We start from the raw sequence: 21,995 nt of genomic DNA, 5'->3' as shown, positions 1-21,995 counted from the left end.
CGGGGCATACTACTGATCAAAGAAGTTAGAAAGTCGTGGTCCATGCTGTCCCAATATCTGACCACCTCTTCTTTCATTTCAGCAATATTTGTCAGATTTTTCTTATTGACACTTTCCTTCATAAGTCCCCAAACATTTTCTATTGGATTTAGGTCAGGGTTATAGCTTGGCCAATCTAATTTTGGGTCCGAAACCAGGCCTGTGAATGCTTTGAACAATGTTTTGGGTCGTTGTCCTGCTGGAAAATGCACAAATGTCCATAGAACACGTGAGCAGATGGAAGTAAATGTCCCTCGAGAATATCTATGTACCGCTCACTGTTCATATTCCCTTCAAATACACAGAGGGGCGTTGCCCCTAACACAGATATGCCCCCACACACTTTAAATTTCGACTGTACTTTGGGCGCTGATACAAAGGTTTTTCAGTTTGTTTGGTCCAGAATTTCAGTGTATCGGGAAACAGCAACACAGAACTTTCATCTGAGAAAATCACATTGTCCCAGTTAAAATTTCTATGCTGTAAGCACCAGTTCAACCTTCGCTTCCTTTATTCAGGTTTCATGATCGGTGATGGAATTCCTCGACTTTTCGGCCAACCCATTGCATGCAGCTCAGTTCTAATTGTCTCCTTACAGACAGCCACAGTTGCTCTATCAATCATATCCAGCCTTAAGTTTTCTAAACTCCTTCGTTTGTTTTTAGAAACAAGAATACCAAGCCGCCTCCTGTCACCGACAGTCAATTTTCTGGGCCTACATGCGCCTCCCTGGTGCTCAATGCCATATCCATTTGCAGTATGTTTCAAAACACGATAAACAGTGGACAAAGGGATGCCTGTTCTACTTGGAATCACTTTAGCTGATCTGATGTCCTTGTAATAATACTCTAAAATCAACTTCCTCTTCTCTAAATCATCCATACTGAGGATCACTGAAAATGTCGTCTGCTAGCAAGTAAACAAAGGGGGATAACTGTTCACAAACTAATGAAAAAAAAGGATTAACGGAGTTGTCTCTCTTGAATGAAACCAAGCACTTGATAGCTGGTCAAGGTTGTTTATACTAGAAATCCAGTCAAACATATTATTAAAAAATTCTCAATAATTTCTATATAACGCTGCACTAAGCAATATTCCAGCTATATGGCGGCGGTCTGTAAATAATCCAGTCTGAACCAGACAATCCAGTGATCAACAGCATGAGCATCGATATGCGCAACTGGGAACCGATGACATGTGTCAACCAAATCAGCGAGCCTGACCACCCGATCCCATTAGTCGCCTCTTACGACAATCATGGGTTACTGAAGACCAATTCTAACCCGATCCGTACGGGCATCGTATATGTAAAATTATAATAATTACATTATTTCCTTACTGACATTATTAATTATTAACGGGATCGGGTGGTCAGGCTCGCTGGCTTGTTTGACACATGTCATCGGTTCCTAATTGCGCAGATCGATGCTCATGCTGTTGATCACTTGATTGTTTGGTCCAGACTCGATTATTTACAGACCGCCGCCATATAGCTGGAACATTGCTGAGTGCGGCGTAAAACTAAACTCACTCACTCACTTACTGAAAATGAACCACGCTGGTGGATACTGTAATACCACCTTCGTTCACGCATTTTATTGAACGCTACTAATACTGTATCATCTTGACGGACTTGACCTTCATAGCGACGTCATCACCGTGCCAAGTAGGCTGCCACTGATGCCTGTTCTTCCAGAAATCCATCATGGCAGTAGGGGAGGTGTTCTTCCATGGCTTGCCATGGGGAATGTTGTGCCAGGAATCAGGGAAGTAGCCATTGGTAGCACCCACAGCAATGTTGAGGATAAGACCCATCTGAATAGTATCGAATCAGTAATCAGCTGATCAGTGTTCTGAAGTGTTTGATCCCTTTGTGACGTCAGTTAAAACTTTGGTTTCTCTGCCTGACTTATAAGGCGTAAAGCATCTATTTATCCATCTAGGAATCGAAAAGAAACATTTTCTCCTAAATCACTGGGACTGGACACGCCAATCACTTTGAGAACATCTGTTAAGATCGTTAAAATATAGTGTTCTTGTTCAACATGTGTTTATCATAAGCCAAGAACAGACCAACTTTCCCTGCTTTGGCGGAGAGTATGGAAATGGTTTTAAGAGATAAACATTTGTTTATCATTAGCCTAGAACAGAACAACGTTTCCTGCTATGGTTGAGAATATGGAAATAGTATTAAGAGATAAACATTTTATCATTAGCCTTGAACAACTCGCCCTGCTTAAGCTGAGAATACGGATATTCTTTGATTCTGTCATTTGCTTCAATTATTCGTATTAGGACGTTGCTACTGGTTTCCTGGATATAGACTAACACAGTGTCAAACTGACAGATTAAACATGTTACTTTCATGGTTTATACGACATCATTTCATTGCCATTGCTTGACTAAAAGTAGACGTCAGCACCTATAGAACATTGGACAGCTGTTTGTATTTAATAATCTGTGTTTTCAAGCGTCCTGATCTACAACTGACCCTGCTATCAAAAGGTGCGTCTTTGCCACCATGGGCCCAGATGTTGTTGCCAGACAGATGGCTATAGTCCCAGTATCCCTTCGGTGGTGTTGTCCACGCTAAGATAGGCTGGTGGTCGACATCCATTCTGGAAAACAATTTATTTTTTTCAATACACAAACATCACCCTGTGACTTGTTTCTGATGATAACTAAACCAGGTGTATTATGTACTGATTAAACCTTCTTTTGTGTCACACTGAACAAAAGTTAATTGATCTCGATGTCTGTTTCTATGACAATTATATTACACAGAAAATTGGGTAACAACAGATATCTTCTGAAATATGTATTTTATAAATGTGAGATTTGTGGGTTTGAATAGCTTTCAAACAACCCATGCCAGTCTCAAGACGATTGTCTCGACGGGCGTAATCAGGCTAAGGGATTTGGTTGATTGTGTCATCGTACCCAGTCAACTAAAGTCAAAGGGTAATGTTGTTTTAATGCTACATATTACTATCCAACCTTAAGACTACAAAGGTGCAGTTTGATGTTATAATACAGATCTAATTTAATGACATGTGCAAAATGGTGACCTTCAAGAATGACATTACCTGATGTGATCTGCATTCCAGTCCAATGTAAAGGTATGAAAATCATCAGCCCATGTTGTCCCGAAAGTGCTTGGTCTGAAATAATGGGATTTTGAAGATAGTCTCATCAAAAGAAATCTCAACTGAGTATTATTATTTAGGGAGCCTAGTTGTCATACGAACAAGGCTCAGCCCAAACGAACAGAACCCAAAACAACAAAGTTGAATCAAATTTTGTTTGGTGTACAATTTATGAATTGTAATTTTGCTTCAAGTATTCTTCTTAAAGTGGGGCGGTGAGGTAGCCTAGTGGTTAAAGCGTTGGCTCGTCACGCCGAAGACCCGTTCGATTCCCCATGGGCACAATAAGCCCTTTCTGGTGTCCCCGCCGTGTTTTTCCTTCAATATTGCTAAAAGCGGCGTAAAACTAAACTCAGTCAGTCAGTCAGTCTTCTTAAAGTATTATGTCAAATCTAATTGTGTGGTGCATAACTGTTTCTGGAGACATGTCAAAATATAAATCTTAAAAACCCGTTAGAAATGGTTACAACCTATTAGATCAACATTCTCGTGAACTCTTACAACCTAATCGCTACCTAGATTCTCCGTGGTGTTTATGCTGCGTGGTCGAAGTCCCCCAGTGCAGTGTTGAAGACACAACGTTAACGCTCTTATCCTGATTGTGGTCATCTTTTAGATTGAGGTTACCTGCAAATTAATTGCATTGCTTACGTGAGGGTGGCACAACATGAAAATTCAGCTTTCCCCTTTCCAAAATATTCTGTGTGCAGAAATGTGCCAACTGATACACCTTGACAGTAACCTTTGTTTCACACAAATGGCTATGGTCAGAAGGCGTCACTGTTACCACATCTCGAAATATCTTATGCATAGATACAAAGAACTTATCCTGTATGATGTGCGTGGCGTATCAGTGGAAGGGTTTGGTCTCTTTTATTATTGAAAGTGGGCCTTTGATACCAATATGGAATATTAGCTAACACGTCAACATACCTCTTGTTTCCATGATGTCAATTTCACCCGATGCTGGCCATTTCCCATATTTCCAAGGCCATTCTGCTCGAAGCCATATTGCTTCAAAACAATAACTGTATTTATATAATATCATTCGGAATGTCGGCAAGGCGAAGAACAACATGTACATGAAATCTTTGAACGGCACTTAGAAGTGATATACATAAAAAGTAAGAATTTATGGATGTCAACTTCTTTATTATAAGCAACACGAGGTTTTGAAGTATATTCTTACTCCTTTATCTGTGAATGAAAAACTAGGAATCAGGATATGTAACTACATTCAGCATGTACATGTTAGAGCTGATATCACTTTGGACCAAATTTAGGGAAGAACTTTGTAATAAGACCGCGCTACGAAACAGATATTCAGCAATACTATCTCAGCTGTATTGCGGACTCTTACTGCATAGCTGATAGCGGAAGAGCTACACAGTAATGGAAAGTATTGGTGTGAATTAACCTAAATTAACATACCTGGCCACAGCCAGTCTCCTTTAGGGATTTGAGCCACCACCTCCACTCTACCGTGAACTATTGTAACTTTGGAATGTATTTCCGCTGACATGATTGGTGGTATGTTTTGGAGGCTTCCTTCGCGGATGCATCCGTTGTGTCCACTGTAAGTGCAGGAACCCCATTGTTCTAAAAGAATAGTGAGTGAGTGAGTGAGTAGGGTTTTACGCCGCTTTTAGCAATATTCCAGCAATATCACGGCGGGGGACACCAGAAATAGGCTTCACACATTGTGCCCATGTGGGGATTCGAACCCGGGAATACCAAGCAAAAGGTGTTAATATTCAAATAACGTTTCATCCCTACACATCTAAATGCTACACATAATATAGGGTTGAATTTGTGAGGGATTGAGGTATCCGTTTATCCGGGCAGTATTTGAGAGAACGGAAGTGTCCGGATAAGAGAGGTTAATACGATTTAGAAAATATATAATAGATAGTCTAATTTTAACATAATAAAATACGTAAAGTTATGTAGAGTTATTTACTCACTGGTGAGGTTAAGTCTTCCGCTGTGTAAGAACTGTTCTCCAAATTTATCAGCAGTGAAGGTCTGTGTGTTAAAGAAGGTTGATATCATTACATCAGTCTTTATGTCACAAGCCATTTACTGTAGGATTTTAAATGATGTCAGAGGTAGTCAGCAATGCCATAATGACCGGTGAATAATGAAATTAGACACAAGAAAAGAAGCTGTTGAAGCCATAAAACAACCACTCTTTGTCGCCGAGCCAAATACACAATTGCTCTTGTCGTAAGAGGCGACAAACGGGATCAGGTGGTCAGGCTCACCGACTTGCTTAATGCATGCCAACGTATCCCAATTGCATAGATCGATGCTCATTATTGGATTGTCTGGTGCATACTCGATTTTGTAAATCGTTTTATTTGGCACTTGTTGAGTCCGGCGTTAAAAAGACAGAAACAGACATACTCAGCAAGGATACACATTGTATCCATCAAATCCCCATTTTCTCTCGCTTACGGTGAACATGAGACACCTGGATTCTCTGATGCCAACGAATCCAAAACCAGGAATTTATCAATACCAGAAACAGTTATATTAGGTTTAATATTGAGCATTGGCAATATTATTTTGTTTGTTTTGAAGAACTTTTGCAAGTTCCTCGTATGTGACACATGATTCCAGACACTGTTCTCGCAAATCTGAAACAAGCTTGTATACAAACCGGCTTGATGTATAGAATACCATTCCTGATGAAAGTGTTCGCAATATCAGGTGTGTACATCTGGAACTGTCCACTCTGTAATCAGGCAATGTTTAGATAAGGCATATATTTACAATACTTATGATATTTGTACCTTTGGAAATTGAACTGTGATTCTATATGTTTAATGTTACGTTGTAAACAACTGTATGTTAGTTATTTCATGATCAGATTGATGTGTTATGAAGCCAAACATGATGTAGACCGTTGCCGTTCACCACTTCAGTGAAACCCACGAGTTCAAGTTGCTGCTGATGAAATCAGAAACATAGTGAGGAAACCCGTGACGTCAGCCCACGGTCATAACTTTTATTTATCTATGAAATGTTCATAAATGGTCAGTGGCACTTTAGAATATGGATAGAATGACTCACCCCTCCCCCATGGGACGTGATTTCAAACCACCACTTGTTGGTGTCGAGGACGTTGGAGGAGAAATCGTCGTAGAGGACGGTGGTGCCTCTTCTGACAATACGAGGTGAAAGGGGCGTAATTTCTGATTAAGGAACAAAGAACATGCCATTACAGTTCAGGACGAAACGGAAAAGATGTCGACATATGTATAACCCATACTAGTGCTCAGTGTTTGCTGTTCAAAATCCTATAATAGTCTTTAGGAATACTTAATGACAGACGAACTACCCAAAGCCACGCAAGGTAATTGGGGCTTGCGCTTCAAGAAGAGTGGGAAAGAACAGTCATGAATGTTAATTAGTGGTATGTCAGAAATATGAATGAAATCTTGTCTAATCGAGATGTGCATACATGTACGTGCATTTATTTCAGAATATACCATGGATTACACGTTCTGTAATCACCTTTACACCATAACCCGAACTCATGGTAATTGTGAGTGACCATGCCATTCATTGCAATGGTCACCCTAATTTATTCATGTAAATTTACCTTTGTATTTTAGATATATTGTCATTCTTTATAGTATACTTTTCTAATAATAATAATGAATATAATTTGGTGAATGTACACCACAACTTACGTGGTATGACAAACCTATCCCGGATGCGATGTATTATGTTGCCATCCGTTGCATAATAATAACCTAAATATTCCAGAATAGCGTCATCGCCTTGTGCAATGTTGTTAACAATCTCATCAAAGAAACATCCAGCGTCTGAAACAAAAGAAAATGATGTGCAATAATGGTTCCCTTGCCTTGGTAACGGTGTCTGAGATGGAAGTTGATTCCTTCATTTCAAGTCACCTGTACTACATTGACAGTTTCATGTATACCTCTATCCATAGTATTATATTGTATTGTTATCTTAAACGACATGCTGGGTCGTCAACGGACGTCAACGGATTTTTTAATATCTGGTTTTAGTGATCTTCAATATCCTTATTAATTGATCTCGGCTCGATATGGCTGAAACATTGCAGATGTGATGATAAATAAACTTCACATCCTTTCTTCAGGGCACTATAAAAGAACAAGAGATGGTAAGATGGTTAAATTGTTATTATTTCATTGCTGAGATCTGTGTGATGTACTCGATACACTGACAGTGCCATAATCAGTTCCATTAGGCTACACCGCCGTTCCAAAACATGGGTATACAGAATGTCAAGTCACAAGAATAAAAATGCGAAATTTCTCAGTTCAATATCGTGTATGGCCGCCCCGCGCATTCACCACTGCCAAACACCGTCTCCTCATCGACTGCCTGATGCTTGTGAACACGTGGTTGGGGATTCTGCGCCATTGCTCTTGCAAGGCAGCGCCAAGTTCCTGCAAATTCTGAGGTTGGTTCCTAAGACCACGAAGCCTTCTCCCATGTGCATCCCAAACGTGCTCTATTGGATTAAGGTCAGGGGACCTCGATGGCCAGTCCATGACGTTGATTCCAGCGTTTTGCGGCCGAGCATTATCATGCTGGAACTGTAGACCTGGGCCATGAGCCGCCATGAAAGGAACGAGTTCAGGGGTGAGCACCTGGTCGCGCTAAGCAGCAGCTGTGAGGTTTCCACGGATGACCAGAAGTCGGGAACGGTTGTTCCCACAGAAATCACCCCACACCATGCAACTTCCGTCCCCGAATCTGTTGACTTCCTGTACACAACATTGGGCATACCGTTCACGACGTCGTCTCCAGACTCTATGCCTGCCGTCCGCGAATCTAAGGGTAAACCTGGATTCATCACTAAAGACGACTCGATTCCTATCTCTCTGGGTCCATCGGAGGTGACGTTGGGCCCACAGCAGACGTTGACGTTGATGAAACGGCGTCAATATTGGCCCACGATATGGACGTCGAGAATGGAGATTGGCAGCCAGCAACCGATTTCGAATGGTCTGTGAGGACAGTCGACCTCTAAACATCTCAGCCCTGGTTCGTGTAGACGGCAGAAATCTGTCACGTAGGTGACGTAGGACGATTTGACGGTCCTCTGCTCGTGACGTCACATGTGGACGACCCGACCTTGGGCGATCAGAAGTGGTTCCAGTTTGTTGTAGACGACCTCGCAAGTCATACACAGTACGACGGCTGCATTCCATTGCTCTTGCGACGTCAATAACTGATCTTCCCGCTTGCAACATGCCAACGGCACGTTCACGTTGCACATTTGACAATCGTGGTATTTCAAGTACCGTTAGAACTGTGGTTTAAACGTGTTTTTTCAATTCATGAGGCCAATGCAAACACGTGCATATGAAGAAAACTTCGATGCGAATATCACGTGATCGACTGCACGTGCAAAACCTGATTTGGCACTAACGTCATTTGCACGACAAATGGATGGGTTTGAGTGGGTTTTGCTAACGTGTTTCTAGAGTCGACAGATAGGGATCCCATTTCGGATACATAGATGTATCATCAGAGAAAAGTATTCATTATTTTTCAAATTACATTTTGTGAAGTTTCTTTTTTGACTCAGTATATAAACTCTCTCACTCACTCTATCCATAGCAGAGGATTATGATTCCCTTTTGTTTGACGCAAAATGACGCAGAAGTACTTAATCATGGCTGGAAAAGACAATCTAGTGATTGATATTATGAGCATCAGTCTACTCAATTGAAATAAGACCCAAGCATCAACCCAGTCATCGTCTCTTACAAATAGCATAGGTTGCTTAAAATAATTTCTATCTTCACGGGTTTCCATGTATTCAATACTATTTTACTAAACATTAGATCGATAGGGGGGCAGTGGGGTAGTTTAGTGGTTAAAGCGTTGGCTCGTCACGCCGAAGACCCGGGTTCGAATCCCCACATGGGTACAACGTGTGAAGCCCATTTCTGGTGTCCCCAGCCGTGATGTTGCTGGAATATTGCTAAAAGCGGCGTAAAGCCAAACTCAGTCAGTCAGTTAGATCGATAGGTGTTAAGAATTTGAAAACGAATTAGGAATTGTACTTACAGTTTCTCTTCAGACGTAATCTGCCCCTCTGAACAGATGTGTAGTCCAGACGATCTCGTCGGTGTAAATCGTATAAGACTACAACATCAGCTACACCGGCAGCATCTGAGAAATAAACATCATCTTAGACACATAATAATTTGTCAGGTATGATTTGAAGACACACTGGAACATGATTTTGATTATCTTTATGAATTTTAGGGAACATTAAAGTTTACAAACAGGGAACACAGACAACTTGTAAGACATGATTTAAAACTTTTACAGATATCTCAAACCTGGAGGGGCGGTGGCGTAGTCCAACGGATTAACCGCTTGTCAAGCTGAAGACCCGATTTCGATTCCCCACATAGGTACAATAAATGAAGCCATTTCTGGTGTCCCATTTCTGGTGATATTGCGGAATATTGCTAAAAGCGTAAGATTAAATTCAATCACTCCCTCTTACCTGGAATGTTGATGGTGATTTTGTTACGGTGTGCAGCATCTAATTTTATTTTAGGCGGTGGCAATGCAGAACATAAACAGAGACCTACACTGAGAACTGCATACGTGAGTGTGTCCATTGTCTTCTTGGATCAGTGTGCTATCAACCAGGTTTGTAGGGCCCTAGTTCACTTCTGTATTGGCTTATCACCTTTCACTTGTGGTAACGGACAACACATTTATTGTACAAATAATATAATTCTAACTCGAGTCGTTCATCACTTGTATAAGGTGCTAAGAGTACAATCTGTTCATTGTGAAGAGAAGGTAAATCTGCAAATGAAGATGCAAAGTTTTGTTCAATAACATGGGCGCGTTTGAATCTGACTTTCCAACATCCACATCCACGTTTGCTCAAAGCAGTTCACGGGCATGTCCATGTGTGAAACGGTTCACTCTTTGTTTGTAATCTTACACATTCCTTTGGTGGTTTAAAGTTGAATATAATTCGCAGCTGCCGTGATTCATTTTGAAGACAGTTGGACTTGTGAGTTCTTGAAGTTCATATTAGTTGTGATGAACATGAGTCAAATATTGTGTGGATATTAGCTTCTTTGTTTAACACGACGTTTCGGAGTTAACTCATATTCCTTCTTGAGGTGAATGATACATACATGTAGTGGATATGGACATCTGCATGGGAATCCAGCCACTGCAAACGTAATAGGAAAGACTGCATGGTTCCGTTCTTAATATTCGGTTTTACTTGCAACTTATCCGTGAAAATCCGGTTTGGTCTTCAGCAACCCATGCTTGGCGTTAGAGGCAACTAACATGTTTCGGTGGTCAGGCTCGTTGACTTGGTTGACACATGTCATTGTATCCCAATTGCGTAGGCCCATGCTCATGCTGTTGATCACAGGATTGTTTGGACCAGACTGGATTATGTTCAGACCGCCGCCATGTAGCTGCACTACAAGCAAACTAACAACTTGTCATTGTATCCCAATTGCGTAGACCCATGCCCATGCTGTTGATCACAGGATCATTTGGTCCAGTCTCGATTATTTTCAGACCGCGGCTATATAGCTGGACCACAAGCAAACAAATTACGTTACGTTGCTTCAATGTCCTGTAATGACAATTATCTCTGTGGTCAAGTGGATTGAGTGTCTCCCTGGTTCTTTCAACGGCATCATACCAAAATAAGTTAAAGGTTGGGACTTGTAATTACCCTTTCAGGTGCTCGGATTTAAGATGAGGGGATAAGACAAGATTTCGCGAATACCTACTTTCATAGTTTTTTTATAACAGGTGTTTGCCTGAAAAACCGATAGTATACTATGGACTCGGCGTGTCTTATGATTATATTTTGGAAAGAGTTTTGTCCAGTCAAGTCAAGATCTGTGTAGATGTAGGGTTAGAATTTGTCATCAGCAACACAAGCATGTCTTGATAACGCTGACTAACAGGATCGAGTGGTAGGTTTGCTGACTTGGTTGGTGCACGTCTCCGCATCTCAATTGAGCACATCGACGCTCATGATGTCAATCGCTGGATTACCTGACCCAGAGTCGATTATTTACAGACCGCAATCATATTGCTGGGACATTTGCGAGCAAGGCGTTAAGCAGCAGCCAAATTTTGTAACGGTTTGTAAATCATCACTATGGCAAAACTCCAAACCATAAATGTATGGGGCTTTGGCGTTTGTTATTCTCAGGGTTAAATTAGTTTCCACAAACAGACAGGTATTACAATGAATTTTATTCCGTTAACCCTTGTCCAATCTTCTGTTATTAATACTGTATCATCTTGACCGACTTGACCTTCATTGCAACGTCTTCGCCATGCCAAGTTGACTGCCACTGGTGCTTGCTCTTCCAGAAATCCCTACTAGCAGTTGGTGAGTTGTTCTTCCAGGGTTTAGCATGAGGAGTGTTTCGCCATGAGTCGGGGAAGTAACCATTGGTGGCGCCTACAGCGACGTTCAGAATGAGGCTCATCTGGAACGTGATAGTGAGTTAGTGAGTATGGTTTTACGCTGCTTTTAGCAATTCCAGCAATATTGCGTGGAGGAACACCAGAGATGGGCTTCACACATTGTACCCATGTAGGGAATCGAACCTGGGTCTTTAGCGCTATGAGTGAATGCTTTAACCACTAGCCTACCCCACCGCCCCTCTGTCTATAGAAAAATGAGGGAATGAATGTAGTTTTACGCCGCAGTCAACAGCATTCCAGTTATATTAAGACAGCCTGTAAAAGCCGAGTCTGTAGCTATCCGTAAACTGTTTTTGCAGCTGAATATTTTAGAAGTAAACTGTATATGTATATCGACACCACTTTAATCACTGATAGTGAGTGAATGAGTGAGTTCACGCGGCTTTTAACAATGTACAAGCAATGCAAACGTGTTTGCCTTACACACTATACTTCTGTACACAGATTTCGTCTGACAGCTAGATTACCCCACCACCACATGGATATTGTTCATATTCACAGGCTGAAAAGCATGATCATCTAAATCTTCCGAGAAAGACACATTCGTCTAACCCCGCTGATTGCTATGACGAGCTGGATCCTTTAAGCTTGTCAGAAACATTTGATCGGGATGTTTGATTCCAATCGTCATCCTTCTGCTCCCAAGTATGTCTGTACCATTGAGATAACACCAATAATGATTAAAGCGAGATAACACCAACCCCAATCGCTCACTCATGGCACCTTATGTGGTCAGATGAAACAATTTCCTTACCTTCCCATCAAAGGGCGCATCTTTACCACCACTGGACCAGACATTGGTACCAGTCTGATGACTGTATGACCAGTACCCTTGAGAGGGTGTTGACCAGGACATGACTGGCTGGTTGTCTATGTCCATCCTAATTAGAGGATTAATACAAGTTATCAATACCAGTATCTGCTTAGAAATTAATTCTTTTATGTGTACTTAAATATAGAATGCCTGTGCAAGAGAATAACCGGGCTTGACCGTCTTCAGAAACAAATTCCAATTGATGTAATGGGAAAAATAGCTGTTAAAATATGAATGAATCACTGAAAATCAGTGATGACACCAGGTGTTCGCGAAGAGGATAAGTATGTCCTACTCTAGCGGTAGCGCCCGCCATGCACAAAATATGCCTAAAAATGGAAATAGACAATGTTAAAAAATGAATGTGTTCCCCATTTACTCATGTTATACACGTGTCATGCATTTACACTTATAACAAATTCTCCAAAATGTTTAGCAGCCTTAACTTCTAAGTTAGTAACACTTCTAGGAAGCGTTGAGATTATGACCTTGGAGTAACTGACTTCAACAATTTTTATCACGTTTTTTCGTTCAAATATTGAGTTCCTCATATGGACAGATTCATGGCATTAACTGAATATTAACGCCTTTATCAGATTTGATATCACACCTTTATTAAGCTAGGGGTTACTGATATTGAGATATTCTTCACATTCGCTTTCATGATATTTAAGCCTTTAATGAAGCGTTTTGGTTGATATTAATGGTTTTTTGGCAACCTTCGAGTTCCTGATATTTACACGTTTACAAAGTATAGAAATAAGGGTGATAGGATATGTTATTTGTTTGCCTTTACGTTTATATTTTGCAGCGCTTTTGCCAGCGAATTTGAGAAATGTCCAGTTCACACTTTCATAGCAAGCGAATTTTAATGACATTGCACGTTACCTGATATGTCCATCTGTCCAGTCCACTGAGTAAGTATGAAAACCATCACCCCAAGTTGTGCCAGCTTTGCTCAATCTGTAAAACACATTATCTAACTTCAAAGTGTGTTTTTTTTATTGTTGTATCAACACTGCACATCGTTACCTTACAGGACGACTTCACCCCAACACCGGGCGACTGATATCATGAACACTTATCCCTACCATCGGGGTATGTCAGCACGTTATCGACGGAATCATATGCCCTGACTATATCATCCTGGATTCTTCATGTTGGTTCTTACGACATAGATTGCTGGGAACGTATTATAACCTGTGATTATCATACGAGCGAATGATGATTAAGGAGACCATTCGTATGAGTGAACAGCTATCGATAACACATCATTCTGGATAACAATGCCGAGTACCCATCCACAAGCGTTCGTAACGTTACGACGTGTCGTATCTCTATACGTCATCATTGGTTTACGAATGGCATACTGCGACGAACGTGTTGTGGATCGGACCCCTGGTGTATGTACATGTGTTGCTTGCTTCTGGTTATGACGTCTATAATTCATTGCTTTCATGACCAGTAGACAAGTACAGAGACGACTTGAGAAACTCCTGTTCAAGCCTTTCCATGATCTCAAGTCACATCAACAGTATTTCAGCCACATCGTGACAATAAAATCTATATTTTAATAACACCCAACTCAGATGCAATAAATACCTGTCACTGAAAGACAGTAACATCACTAGATTATCACAGAATTTCTCTAAAAACTTACACGTAACCGTAAAAATATATTACTTTAAACAACAATGCAATATAAAAACGGGCTATAGATCGCCAGCAACCGAAGGTGTATCACGAAGACATGATCACCAAGCTAATCACCAAGGTGTTCAACAATACATTATTTCGCCAGCAATAATACTTGAAAATGGATAGTTCTGTAGACTTACTTAAACTGTCCTTGTTGTCTGTGTTGACTAGGAGACGCTCCGTAGTGAATAGTGGACAAGACCCGGTCAGCACCTTGGCTTGCGCCACCACCGTCTTTCATATGGAGGTTACCTTTGCAGGAAAGCACATATGTGTTAGTTTTAACCAGTATGTATACCAGTATTTCAAAGGAGGTGTATTCTGAAGGTTGTATGATCTTCACATTTATACGTACCAGTTAGTTAATTTTACATTTGAATTTTTATTAGTATACACTTCTCACATTGTGTTCTCCATCAGTTGATATGTTTTACATGTGAATTGTTATACTAATTCTATTTGTGATAAGTCCCTTTCTTGCCGCTTTAAAAAAGCACTAAATGTCTTATATTGTGATATGATCAATAAATATTCTGTTTTCACATGTGTGCCACATTTGTTTTAAATTTTCTTCAGCGGGACATCTAATATTTTCAGATTCGAAAATGTCTTGCTTAATTAAGATTCAGAAATTAATTTTGAAACTTACTTGTTCAAAATTCTCTGCCAACAGCTCGCTCCTCCACAGTGAATATTAAATGTCCAGTATCGACCTAAAATCAGTAAAATTTAAGAAGGTACACACCTCTTGATTCCATAATGTCGATCTCACCGGAAGCTGGCCAAGCGCCATATTTCCAAGGCCACCCGGGAGGAAGGAGCCATATTGCTACAACATTAAAAACAAATCAGGGATTGAATATCCACAGTTTGATAAACAGTTTAAAAATCAATCAAAATCCAAAGGGCGTGAAACGCAACATAGTGATGATAATTTTGTAGGTATCACTACATATAACAGATGACACCAGGTGTTCAGCATGTCACTTATGCCATATCATAGACGCATGCCAAATGTATGCTCATGTAGTTGTTTATATATTATGGAATTTGAACTTACAGAAGATCTTTCTTTAATAGAACACATAAAGCTCACTAAATGTAGATGGGTCACACGTCATAAAACAACACGGCAGTTCCAACATCTGTTATATTTGAAAATACAATTTCTAGTACAAATTATAGTACTTGCATTAGGTTGAGTCATCTACGGGATTCGGAACCACGCAATTTGAATCCGGCACCTAACCGCCTGCACACAAAGTTAGCCATCTAACCCCCTCAACCAACGCAACTTCCACACAAAGGAAGTCGGACACTGGTAGTCTGGATTACTTTTGTGGAAGCAGCGATGGAATAAGTCCGTCTCACAGTCCCTGAAGCACATTATTTTCCCTACTGCCAAGCCCTAAACAAAGCAAGTCTAGATTTCCTCTGGTTATCTGGTCTACCTGGGGCTCCTTTTCAAGTTAAATGGGCTTGTTTGTTACTATTAAAATTATATATATTCAGAGACTAAGCGTTAGCCTACGATGGAATGTGTAATCCCAAAATGTAACATATGTTGCATTTGACCATTGACCATTGTGTATTCATAACAAGACAGTTGACACAAAGGATGTACCTGGCCAGATCCAGTCCCCTTTAGGGATCTGTGCCACCACCTCAACTCGTCCGTGTGAGATGGACGCTGTAGAGATCAGCTTCGATGACATTATTGGTGGAATCTGCGATCCCCGACGATGACAACCATTGTCATTATCTGATGTGCATGACCCCCACTGTTCTGTAATAGGGAACATTGAGATACTTAGTCAAGCGTACTGTCTGTTTGAACATGGATGCATTCGGTAAGCGTGCTGTCTGTTTGAACATGTATGCATTCGGTAAGCATTCTGTCTAAGGATATATAAAGACGGTAGGCGTGTTGTCTGTTTGAACATGAAGGTATTTGTTCAAAGGTATTGTCTGTTTGAACATGTACAGACATTTGATCAAATGTATTGTCTGTTTGAACATGGAGGTATTTGTTCAAAGGTATTGTCTGTTTGAACATGTAGACATTTGATCAAATGTATTGTCTGTTTGAACATGGAGACATTTGTACAGCGTGCTGACTGTTTGAACATGTAGACATTCGGGCAAATGTATTGACTGTTTGAACCTGAAGAGATTCTGTCAGTGTGCTGTCATCTAGAACACAGAGACGTTCTGTTGAGTGTGCTGTCTGAGCTTAGATGCATTCGGTCAGTGTTCTGTCTGTTAGAACATGGAGACATACTGTCAAGAGCTTTCAGTACATACGTTTGACATCAAGGACGCCGTTTTGAAGAAAACTTTCTCCGAACTTGTCAGCAGTGAACGTCTGCAGAATAAATTAATAATGTCACAAATAATGTCATTATTATACTTTCACAAAAGCGATGCCCGTGAAGATCGGGTTAGAATTGGTCTTCAGTAAGCCATGACTGTAAGAGGCGACTAACGGGATCGGGTGGTCAGGTTCGCTGACATGGTTGACACGTGTCATCGTATCCCAATTGTGTAGATCGATGCTCATGCTGTTGATCACTGGCCTGTCTGGTCCAGACTCGACTACTTACTGAAACCGCCATATAGCTGGAATACTGCTGAGTGCGGTGTTAAAAAACAACCAACCAACCAACCACAAATACAGTTTAGGTCTATGTCTATGAAAGAAAGGATATACATGGTCAGTGCCATCTGAACTGTATTAAATGTATTACCGGTTTGAGATATAGAACACCATTCTTGATGTACGTGTTGGCAGCTTCCGGTGTGTAGATCTGGAACTCTCCATTCTGATAAAATTGATAAGCTCAGTGTTTTCGTAATAAATAAAACGAACCATACAACCATGATGCGAACAATCATAATAAATTGACTTATATTAAACATGTCATTGCTTAAGTCATACTTGTAGATTATCAAGATGAGTATGAAATTATTGAAGGATAATAAAGACCTTAAGTCAAGAATTTGAAGTGAAATTCCAAGGATGTTTCCTTTTGGCATTCTGTTTGGGATTGACATCAATCTTACCCCTCCTCCCCAGCATGTTATTTCATGGTTCCAGTTCTTCAAATTGAGTTGGTGCGAGTTGAACGTGTCCTGAAAGACCGTGCTACCACGGCGGTATAGCCTAGGGCTCAGAGATGAAGCAGCTGTATGTAATATATAACGCTGTTATTTTGGCGTGGTCAGTGTCGAATTTGTCGTGATGGTCCATTTCATGTTCACATTTGTTAAGCAAGTTCTTGCATTATTTTGCCTGCAGCTACTTATTAAGCGTGAGGACTTGGGTTACGCTTGGTCTTCATCATCCTATGACTTCGAAAAGGCTTGGCTAGGTTGATGCATGTCATCGTACCCCAATTGCGGTGATCGATGCTCACATTGTCAACCACTGCTCTGCCTTGACTCGAATAATTACAGAACGCCGTCAAATATGTAAAATATTAAACAACACACAACAAAAAGTCAGTGCGTTCTTCGAGAAAATGGTTCTTCATAATAATGTGTACAGTATTCATTATACTTTTATCAAATCATATGTTTTACATACTGATATCCTTTTCTGAGAGGCATTTAGAAGTTGGAGCAGTAAGGAAGGATAACAATATATGGATCAACAACTTCTTTATTGCTGTGAGAGCGACGTTTCGGTGTAGGTTCTAACACCGTTATCAAGCAAGTGATGAATAGCATAAGGATGAAGGAGCTGGCATAGATGTTTGTACAGTACAGTGGGGATAGGAAGCTGGCATATTGCTGAGTTCGGCGTAAAACTAAACTCACTTAATCACTTACTCACTCACACAAACATACTGATTCAATATCCAATATGACCATATATATAAAACGGCAGTGCAAAATGTATACATAGTTTAAAAAAGGGCATACCTGGAATACTGAATACACCGTCCACGTGGTATACAACATCGCCAGTTGCTGATAAATAGTTTACAGAATATTCCATTACTTCTTTATCGGTGAAGGCAGGTTTGCTTTCGACTTCACAATAGAAGTGTCCAACAGCTGGAAGAGAAGCATAAGTCAAGGAATGAGGGAATGACGTATAATTGAATGTCCTTTGGCACCAGCCAATTCTATTGACAATATCCGTTGCAACGATAAATATCCGTAACAAAAGACATTGGGATTTCAACAGATGTCATGGAAAACTAAATATCAACATTTGAATGATATACCCAAGCAGCCATTTTATAAACACCATCGATAATCTCCAGGGTATACGTTACGATCACTCTCCATTATACCCTGGATGCATCCAAGGCTTGGGGCCACGATGTAATTACCTCCCTTGGCTGGCTCCGCATTCTCACAGTAGCCAATCAGCTAAGCCGCGGTTACAACCGAGCTTGCCAGTGTCAACAAGGATAGTGTCGCAGTCGCAATGGTTTGTTTGCAGTGCCACTCAGATTTTTTTGGAAATAATAAAGACAAAGTGACAGATCTGAAACTTTAAAAAAATATATGACAGAACTACTTCTACTTCTTTCAGAGTACCTCTGCATCAATTGTGTTCCCAAGTTTAAACGGTTAGACAATTTAAGAAGCGAAAGTGAGTTCAACTTCCCAGCGTAGGCACCTGATTGGATAAAAAGTCAGCCAAGGGAGGTAATAAAATCATCGCCCCAAGCCGTGGATGCATCCAGGGTATAGTGGAGCGTGATCGTAACGTATACCCTGGAGATTATCGAGGATGTTTTATAAAGAAACAGTACCGTTAATGTACAGTTTATATTATGCGTTCATGTGCTCTTAAACATTTACTTCCAATTTACAGGAAGCCACAATATGCTTACAACTAAACATTTTGGTGAAGGTTTCACGATCAAAGACCAGGTTAAGTCATTCGAGAATCGTTTACACAGACATTGACAGGAATGACATGTCTCTTGACCGCAAATCCATGTTATCCAATACTGCCTGTGCATACACAGTAGCTACTGCCACTTCCTTTTCAAAGACAATAGTGTCAGTGGCGTTTGTCACCGGTCAAGCAGGACATACTCACTCATTCACTGCGTCGTCACGAATACAAAGCGTCATCACTAATTTTCAATGATTGATTCAAATCATTTTTTAACTACATGTATTTGTCTTTTTTAACCATTTTGATATATTTGTAATCGAGACGTTTAGGTTCTAAAATTGGTGTTCTGCATTTACATGTTGAAATTCCTTAAACTATTCACCAGTAGACAAAACTGTAGAATCCCACCACAAAAAAACCCAGTGACATCTTATGACGGAAAAGGTCCAACACATGCCCATATTGTATTGTCAAACAGTAGTCTGTTGCGGTCTAATATAATTTTAGTTTAAGGGAACATGAACGGAGGAACTGCTTGGTTAGCCGATCAAACGCTATGTATTAACTAGCAATCTAATAATTAGAACGACAACCTTGGCATTAATTCATTCACTGCACACTTCCAGAACGTTTGAAGAAAAGTTCCATCATTCGCGTCGGCCATTTCTGCGTGATTTGGTACCTTTGGTGTCCTTGGTTCACCATACATGTGAAGCAAATAATTGGCTGTGCCCTACATTTTGTAATCACTGCACTAAACGACGTTAGCTCTAACATACTTCCATATCCAAAACTAAATACTGATACTCACGATTTCTATATACTGTGACAGTGTCCATCAAACGTGGTAAATGTCCCGATGGTTGATGGATAGCGTACTTGAATTCAATGGTATATACAGTTGGTACATCTGTGGATGAAACAATGTCAGCATTTTGAGTGAGTGAGTAAGTGAATGAGAGAGTTGGAACGCTGTTGGGCCGACCCCCGCTTATAAATTTGAAGTAATAAGAGAAATCATAGCTTATCACTAATATGCTTACCGGGAAAGAAAACAGCCAAGGTGTTCTGCTGGTCCTTATGTAATTTGATTGTTGGCTGTGGCCCTGCTAATGCAGACGAAGCCACGAGGCCGATGAGCAGAAATATGTGTGTAGCCATATCGACGATGGCAAATGCTAATGGACTAGCGTTCTTATGGCTAATCTTTTAATGTAGTCAGGCATGTGTGTGAATTACCACGCGTTGTGAGGGCGCTATCTAAACACACAACGCGTGTTCCATTACTTACTAGTCAGAGCGTTTCAGGTGCAGATAAGACGTTTCATAATTGTTCTAGTTTCAAAGTTCATGCATACATCATTGGAGATACGTGTAGAGGTTATATAATAACTTCAACGTATTTGTAACATGTACTGTTATCATCGTAGTATAACAGTTATGTCCATGAGTTAATTATTATGAGAGAGAGAGTGAGAGTGAGAATGAGAGTGAGAGAGAGAGAGAGAGAGAGAGAGAGAGAGAGAGAGAGAGAGAGAGAGAGAGAGAGAGAGAGAGTTAGATATTCTTTATTTCATCCAGAACTCAATCCGAATATTATTGATACATGAATTCAATCAAACCTAAAACACATTAGTATTTACATACAGGACAATGTCATTCATAGTTGACAATTGATATGTACAGAAATATAATAACATTCACAAAGGGATGGCGGCACTTGTACACAGAGTGTCTCCATTTAAATACAAACTCAAGATATGGTTTCAATTGATAGACATATGTTGCAAAGTTTATAATGACAACACGATAAGTGTCCCGCACTAGGGATCGTGTGAACTGTGTATCTGCACCTTGGAGATTTGACAACATTTCATCGTCTTCCAACATTTCAAAATGTACATAGGTTTCAACATCAAGTAGATCAATCAGAGATGAAAAAATGGTAATTTCGGAGAGGTAATAATTTTTCACAGTGTAGTATCACATGGTTGTCCTAATCATCAGCGTGCTTGTTGCAAAGCAAACATTCTTTTGAGATTTTATTTCGTGATGAAATTTTCAAACACAATTGCAAGGCTGCTCTGTGTTCAGGGTATAAAATGTTAAGTTCAAAAGTATGTGACATGTCAGTGATGTATGAGCTCGCATGTAACGAGACAGTCCTGTATTAAGTGATACTTTGTTACGCCACATTTGTTCTTCATATTTGTGTACTTGTTTGTTTACAATTCGTCTCCACTGTTGTTTCGGAGGGAATGAACCACTGTATCAATAAGCATATAAGTAGTTTATAAGGTTGTATTTGCACAAGACGGACTGTAGATCTCCATAAATAGTTGATTTTCGGGGCGCATTAGCCATGGAAGCACAGAATATGTGTTTTATGAGATTGTCACAACTAGTGTTGCATACAGAGCCAAAGAACTGGAGTTTACTTTTATCAATGTAGCCAATCATGGTCCACAATCCTAAGTTTGCAATGGTGGGTTCAGACGTAGATCTCTTATCTAGTCCTTGGACAGTGGGGACAAAATACCGCTGTGTGTTTTCTAGCAATCAAAGTTGCTGCCCTTTAATGTCAAACAATAGTTCACAGCCATAAAAGCTGGTTTTCAGAATCATTCTTTCCCATATCTTAACACTGGTAGCTGGATGTAGGTCAGTGTTATTTAGCCCCAAGCATTTAAGGGAATTAAAACTCTGTCTTGCTTTCTGACAACACTTTTCAATTCTAGATTTACATGTTCAATCAGACGTTAGAAGTATACCGCCGTAAGTAGTGGAATCTGCTGGTACGATGTTTTCATTGCCAAAAGTGTAGTTTACTTTTATCAAATATGATTACTGTGCTCTTTGCAGGATTGTATGTTAAGCGCCATTTATTGGCATATGTATGTACAGTATTGAGAGCAGTTTGAAGTCC

The 21,995-nt window shown here is 40.3% G+C and overlaps 2 protein-coding genes across 2 annotated transcripts; both read right to left on the bottom strand.

Annotated features, from left to right (window-relative positions):
• Positions 1-1,605: 1,605 nt before the first annotated feature.
• LOC124265404 (beta-1,3-glucan-binding protein-like) lies at positions 1,606-9,832 on the bottom strand. Its single transcript, XM_046700174.1, has 12 exons — positions 9,715-9,832; positions 9,267-9,371; positions 6,884-7,018; positions 6,261-6,382; positions 5,848-5,922; positions 5,150-5,210; positions 4,617-4,784; positions 4,119-4,199; positions 3,701-3,812; positions 3,126-3,200; positions 2,531-2,657; positions 1,606-1,854 (listed from the first exon to the last, which is right to left on the bottom strand). Exons 1-12 carry the CDS (start codon positions 9,830-9,832, stop codon positions 1,648-1,650), a joined length of 1,386 nt encoding a protein of 461 aa, XP_046556130.1. The 3' UTR covers positions 1,606-1,647.
• Positions 9,833-11,444: 1,612 nt separating this feature from the next.
• LOC124265391 (beta-1,3-glucan-binding protein-like) lies at positions 11,445-20,299 on the bottom strand. The gene is made up of 12 exons (XM_046700162.1): positions 20,113-20,299; positions 19,881-19,979; positions 18,133-18,267; positions 17,272-17,393; positions 16,956-17,030; positions 16,513-16,573; positions 15,833-15,994; positions 14,954-15,037; positions 14,349-14,460; positions 13,399-13,473; positions 12,451-12,577; positions 11,445-11,698 (listed from the first exon to the last, which is right to left on the bottom strand). The coding sequence occupies exons 1-12, from the start codon at positions 20,228-20,230 to the stop codon at positions 11,492-11,494; spliced, it is 1,377 nt and encodes a 458-aa protein (XP_046556118.1). The 5' UTR covers positions 20,231-20,299; the 3' UTR covers positions 11,445-11,491.
• Positions 20,300-21,995: the final 1,696 nt, after the last annotated feature.

The sequence above is a fragment of the Haliotis rubra genome, unplaced genomic scaffold (assembly GCF_003918875.1).
Source record: "Haliotis rubra isolate DU_JTF1 unplaced genomic scaffold, ASM391887v1 Scf978, whole genome shotgun sequence".
Taxonomy (NCBI): Eukaryota; Metazoa; Mollusca; class Gastropoda; order Lepetellida; family Haliotidae; genus Haliotis; species Haliotis rubra.
Note: the sequence above shows the minus strand (reverse complement) of the source record. Positions and strands in the feature narration are given on the sequence as shown.

Excerpts from the sequence above, each read along its gene's own strand:
- LOC124265404 (XM_046700174.1), bottom strand. The coding sequence starts at position 9,832 with ATGGACACACTCACGTATGCAGTTCTCAGTGTAGGTCTCTGTTTATGT. Across the intron at positions 5,211-5,847 it reads GTATTCTATACATCAAGCCG|ACCTTCACTGCTGATAAATT; the intron begins GTTTGTATACAA and ends TTTAACACACAG. Across the intron at positions 3,813-4,118 it reads TGACATCATGGAAACAAGAG|GTAACCTCAATCTAAAAGAT; the intron begins GTATGTTGACGT and ends ATTAATTTGCAG.
- LOC124265391 (XM_046700162.1), bottom strand. The coding sequence starts at position 20,230 with ATGGCTACACACATATTTCTGCTCATCGGCCTCGTGGCTTCGTCTGCA. Across the intron at positions 16,574-16,955 it reads GTGTTCTATATCTCAAACCG|ACGTTCACTGCTGACAAGTT; the intron begins GTAATACATTTA and ends TTTATTCTGCAG. Across the intron at positions 15,038-15,832 it reads AGGGGACTGGATCTGGCCAG|CAATATGGCTCCTTCCTCCC; the intron begins GTACATCCTTTG and ends TTAATGTTGTAG.